Source organism: Carassius gibelio, chromosome B3 (genome assembly GCF_023724105.1).
Source record: "Carassius gibelio isolate Cgi1373 ecotype wild population from Czech Republic chromosome B3, carGib1.2-hapl.c, whole genome shotgun sequence".
NCBI classification, from domain to species: domain Eukaryota; kingdom Metazoa; phylum Chordata; class Actinopteri; order Cypriniformes; family Cyprinidae; genus Carassius; species Carassius gibelio.
In genome coordinates this window covers 3,340,578-3,346,793 of record NC_068398.1, presented here as the reverse complement: position 1 = coordinate 3,346,793, position 6,216 = coordinate 3,340,578, and the positions used below count along the sequence as shown (strand labels likewise).

Sequence of the window (6,216 nt, the reverse complement as noted above, 5' to 3'; positions counted from 1 at the left end):
TACTTGCGTGGTTGTGTGAGTCAGTAGAAGGGAAAAACTCCCTCCATTTTTCCTCCATTTTCTTTATTACTCCCTCCCATCCCCCTAGACTGGGGAGGTATGTAATACCAGGACTAAAAACTAAGTGTCAAATAGTTCCAAGTGTTTAAAGTAGCTCCTACAATTTACAGTTAAGTTGTTTGTAGCCTACTAGAAAGTACTTGAAGTAAATTAGATAAAAAAACTCTTTCAGTAAAAAGTTTTCTTTTGTATATGTTTGTTTTACTTGATAATGTAAAACCAAATAAAATCATTGTCAGCCAACAACTCTCTCATAAACTAACCACTCGCTCCACTCTTCAGAACAAAACTCTGTGTAAAGACAAAAATATCTCAACTTTAAACACTAACAGGTCTTTCCTTTGACACTTTATTTAAACAACTTTTTTAGTTGAAGTGATTTTCAGTTAACATGGACAATAGAGGATTCAGTAGAACTGTGTATTTCTGACTGTACCTGGTGTAGAAGTAGTTGATGTTGTTGTTGTTGTTGTTGTAGTTGAGTCTGTGATGTAGACTGAAGTCACTGCTGTTGTTGAATCAGCTCGAGCTGAAAGATGTTCAGATGCATCAGAATACAGAAGATGTTAATTAGTTAACACACAATAACAGATAAATAACATTATCATTATATTATCACATCTAAGACTCTTCAATATCTGATCGTGAGATTGTTTTCTCACCTGAGATCTTGACAGTGTATGAGACTGAGGTCTTGACTTGATCTCTGTGAGTAACTTCACATCTCCACTCTCTGTTTTCATCTTCATTCAGGATTGTTGTATTCAGAGAGAAGATACAGTGATCTGATGAGAATGATATCTGATATCTGGAGTCTGAGTTTGTCAGTTTAACACCAGCCTGATTCACCCAGAACAGATCAATTCCCTCAGAACGGATCCAATCATCACAAGAGACTTGAGGATATGATGAATATGAATACAACTGACAGAAGAGAGTCAGAGAGCGACCTGCACTGATCTCAGTCTGTGAGGATGGTGAAGAGACTGAAACACAGAATAACACACACATCACACACTCTTCAATCATCACGAGAAGTTAAATGTAGAATTTGATCTTTTTAAATTGACCATATAATCCTAAAATTACCATGAAGAACATGCAGAAAAACACGAGCATAAGTTCCTTGCCGTTGATTATTCACATATTGTCTGCAGAAGTATACTCCACAATCTTCTTCTGTGGCGCTCTTGATGTTCAGAGAGCAGTCAGACTCCAGACTCAGTCTCTCATGTCTCTCTGTGTCTGTCTTCTTTCTCCCTCCAATGATCAGTTCAACTGCTGGTGAATGACTGAATCTGTTATAGATCCATGAAGTTGATTTACAGTCAGTAAGAGCATTATTACAGGGCAGACGGACATCTTCACCAGAACTGATGAACATATGAGCATCATCCACTCCACTGAGACCTGAAACACAAGAACACATGAGTGATTATTATACTATATATTAATAAATGATGATGTGAAACATAGCAGCATATAAATCTGAAGAATCAGATCATGCAGTCTTTTTTCCTCATTTAAACAGTTAGTTCACCCAAAAATGAAAATTAGCCTGTTTTACTAACCCTCGAGACATCCTAGGTGTGTACAGCTTTCTTCTTTCGAATTTTCAGTTTTGGGTGAACTAACCCTTTAATGCAAACACACTCTCCAGAATAAACTGTTTATAATAATCTACAGCAATACAGGAATAACAACAGAAATAAATAATAAAGGGGCAAGCAAGACAGAAGTTTAATGCAAACACACTCTCCAGAATAGACAGTTTTTCTTGATCAGAGAGCTGTTCGAATCACAAACACACTCTTAACATGAAGATAATTCAGCATCAGATGTTTGAGTGTGAAAGCATCTAGTTTTAGTGCGTTCAGGAATAATCCAGTATGTTCTGTTTGTAACACAATAATAAAGTGATCATGTTCAGATGAACTCTTTCTCAGATTAATTCACTAACTGTCTTGAAGAGAAAACACAGATGTCTTTACCTGTGAGAAGTGAAGAGAGAAAGATCAGTCCCAGCAGACACAAGTGACACTTATCAGCCATCTTCTCTTTCTGTCAGTCTTCCTCTTCATTATATTCTCTCAACTCTCTCTCTAAATACTCTCAGCTCTTCCTGTGTTTGTTCACTTCCTCTGATCTGTTTAAATCATGCTAAAGCTGCTATTAATGACACAATGTCAGTGTGTGATGGAGAAGAGCTGCTTCACATTGTGTGAAATGTGTCAGAACTGAATATTGTTAACTTCATTTGATCTATACACAATCTAAATACATTACTGATGCTTTCACTTCTTTCAGTAGTTTCCTGCATGCCATTCAATTCTAGAAATAAAATCATTTAGTAATTAGTGATAAAACTGGGTTGTGTTTCCACTATCCACAACTCACTTATAGAAAATGAAGTAGGATGCTTTTTTAACACATTCAAAACTTTGCCTCTTTTTTTTTTTACACACAAATCCAAGAAATGCACACACAAACTGCAAAATGCCTCACATCTCTTGCAAAATGAAGCACTGAAATCAAAATACCACAAACATATCTCTGAAGAAAACATTTGTCTTATGTTTTGTCTAATGTTGCACACACCTTTGCCATAACATTATATTTTTGGATTTATCATATAAACAGTTATACAAAAGCTCTTCTTTCATGAGCTTCTGTCTACACTTCTGTACAAGATTGAAAGTAACTTAATAGAGAGATGAACATAAAAGCAAAATTGAAACCAAACTATTTTTTTTTTACTGTAAGTATTTGTGGTTGTAAATACAGTATTGCACAGTACAAAAGAAAAAAAAGCAAATTGTTCAAAAGCTATAACTTGACCTTTGGCCTCTTTAAAGCATGATTGGTTGGTGTTGAGTGAAGCACATGTGAGGTGTTCATGTGAGACACTGATGAATTTATGTGTCATTCTGATCAAGCTACTTCTTGTTAGATTTTTGTGAAACAACTCGATTCAGATCATCTCCAGACCTGGCTGGCACAAAGTTATGGATTTCTTTCTGATATACCAAACCGTTATTGTTAAACACATCATGATGGCACAATGTCAAAATGATTTTATCTCTTCAATGCTTTCGTATATTGACACCAAACCTTTGACCAAACTTTTGACCCATCCCAACATCCACACTTGCACAATTACTAAACACCGTTACATAGAGACTATTGAACAAGGCAGAAAACAAGAGAGCATGAACACAACACAAGCCAGTACACATACACATACACATACATACATCAGCATGAAAACAAACACGTGCTGCTCAGAGACATCTTTAAGAGTACAGAACATCACCTTTCCATTCATTCCTTTAGTTTTCTGTGAAGCTGCTTCACTGTGTTTTTTGTTCTAGTGTTTTCTGAAGAGTGTTTCTGCAGTTAGTTTGACTGCACTGGTTTAACCCACACAGATCTGAGATCATCTCTGAACCCAGTTTGGACCGGTTTAACCCACACGGATCTGAGATCATCTCCGAACCCGGTTTGGACTGGTTTAACCCACACAGATCTGAGATCATCTCTGAACCCGGTTTGGACTGGTTTAACCCACACAGATCTGAGATCATCTATGAACACAGCGGTATGGATGGATGATGCTGTGAATTCTCACAGTCATATCACCGTTCCTCTTCTTTTCTTTAACTGGGTTTCTACAGCTGAGCTTTACGAATTCACTGTTAGTTTAATTGGTGCAGTGTTTCTAAAGTGTTTATTTGAGTGATTTTATGTGAAGCAGGGTTCCTCATTCACACACCTGGCTGTGATGTTCAAGTGAACTCAAAGACCATGATTAGCTGATTCAGGTGTGTTTAATTAAGCTGCAGAAAGTGTCCCTCCAGGAGCAGGACTGACAGGGGCGGTTCTAGAGGCCTCTGATTGGCCCCCGTTCCATCAATCATCAAAGAGAAGAGCAACCGGAGAATTCTTCACAACGATCACAGATGCAATTCCACCCCCAAACAATTGGCGGCACTCGTGGCAGTAATGTGTCGATGCAACTTGGGAGAAGAAGCAGAGGTCTTGGCTTTATATCCATAGACATTTAAACATAAGCTTTATCTAAATTCAGGGTCTGCATCCTCCTTAGGATCCTTCCTACCCGGTTGAAGGAGGAGGGGTCCTCCGACGACCGCAAAAACCGGAAGTCGGTGTTTGTGAATTTGGACAGCCTACCCTTCTTTCAGTTCCCTCCCTTACCCGTTGCTCATATCCTGTCGCCTAGCAACCGTGACAGCGCTAAGACGTGGGTGAAGAGCTCATCGTTCTCTCCCTGGAGCTTTATAAACACTTCTGTCTGCTCTTTCGTCCTTAGAAGCGTTAAAACAGCTTCAATCACCAACAAATTAGCTTTGTGTAAGGGGATATTCACACAGGCAGTAAGGAAGAAGCTAGTTTACGAAAGTCAGGGGCGAAAATCTCATCTAAATGTTGGGGGGGACAATAAACATAACATTTCTCATGAGCAAGTTTTGAAGGGGACACCAATAAAACAGGCAAAATTGTACTTAAGGAAATGTGTACAGAGAGGAAAGCCTTACTACTGCATGGAGAGCGTTCCATTATCATTCTTGTCAAAGTTTCTTTTTTGTTCAATGAAAAAGCTGACTAAATTGACGAAAACATTCTTCAGCCACCAAAATACAATGGAATTTGAACTTAACTTCGACTTTTATTCATTTATATAGCACATTTAATAGCAATGTTGTCGCTTTACAGTTATAATTAAAACATGCATATATAAAAACATTTGCCATGCCTAGCAAAATTAAGGCATACACAATCTTAGACATACACCCTCACACAACTGTATAGTGAGATCGGTATAGACGTGAAAGACGGGAAAAAAAATAAATAAATAATAATTATTTATTATGTCAATGACTAATTTGTTCAAAAAGTGAATTCATTAAGTTAATAAACACCTCCTCAGTGTGTTTCTCAAATACGCAATTAGTGCTATAACTGCTGTAACTTAGTTTTCAACTTTTTTCGTTTGTGAAATAGAGCTAAAACAGGCAATATGGTGCCTAAAATGCACTTAATATTAACTTCTTGTTTATTCAATTTTTATAAAAATCTAAATCAAATTTGTTATGCTAATATCTGGAGAACAACTGCGCTCTAACCTAACTCTAATGAAATAAACCGACCAGTGGCGGCTCGTGAATTTTAAAATAGATGAGGCAAACTAATTGTTTTGGTCTGGGGATCCCTGCCAATTGTTATTATTATTATTTGCTTAACCACTTTAAAATGGCTTTTTGGCAGCTTTTAGTCAGAAACCGTAAAGAAAATATATTCAATATTGCTACTCATTATAAATACTTGGTAAATTATCAGCCCAGCCGCTCCGGGAGACGTTCAATAGACTGTATAAAATCAGGTTCAAACTAATAGCATAATAATAGCATAATTTACGTCTCTATGATGGTTGGTTGATATACCAGAAGCATGACCAGAAGGGAGGCTAGCCTCCTCTATGATGTTACTTTTCTCAGCACTCCTCAGCGCTGAAAGTGAACACTCGATGCTGATTGGTTCCCCTGGCCTCCCCCTCTCCTTCTCTTTCACTTATCGGTTGTAATTACATCAGCAGATTCGGCACATTCGCGATAGAAAAGCGGAGCTTTCGTGTAATGGTATTACAACTGTGAAATTACAAACAAAAATATATACATTCTGAGACATGAACTGAAATGAATAGTGAATTTTAATAACATTAAATCTTCCTCATTTTCACCTCAAAATTTGGGTGAACTGTGCCTCCCCTGCCTCACCCGACGAGCCGCCACTGAAACCGACTAAATCATAGTGAACGCGGGAAAATCTAAATGCGCACCCGCACTGGTCTAATCTAACGTACAAGACTTTTATATGCGTAGGCTACACTATGGGTGTTTGTAAGACGTTATTAAACAAGCTAGGTAAACGCCTGTATAAAACGCCTGTTATAATCGCTAACAGACTTGGAGTTCCACAACAGCTGAAACACGTTGTTTTCTCGCACCCGACCGGACTGTGTGTTTGTCGGTGGTGGTGAGGTAAAAGGGGAGCAGGCAGTGGACCAAAGCAATGTGAGGCAAAGCAGGGGGAACTCGAGATGTTTACAACTTTTTTTGTTGTTGCTCAGTTTGCATT

General features: G+C 38.0%; 1 protein-coding gene across 1 annotated transcript; it reads right to left on the bottom strand.

The window, feature by feature from the left end:
• Window positions 1–295: 295 nt before the first annotated feature.
• LOC127952058 (uncharacterized) lies at window positions 296–2,185 on the bottom strand. Its single transcript, XM_052550319.1, has 5 exons — window positions 2,052–2,185; window positions 1,150–1,470; window positions 723–1,046; window positions 497–589; window positions 296–351 (listed from the first exon to the last, which is right to left on the bottom strand). The coding sequence occupies exons 1-5, from the start codon at window positions 2,110–2,112 to the stop codon at window positions 296–298; spliced, it is 855 nt and encodes a 284-aa protein (XP_052406279.1). The 5' UTR covers window positions 2,113–2,185.
• Window positions 2,186–6,216: the final 4,031 nt, after the last annotated feature.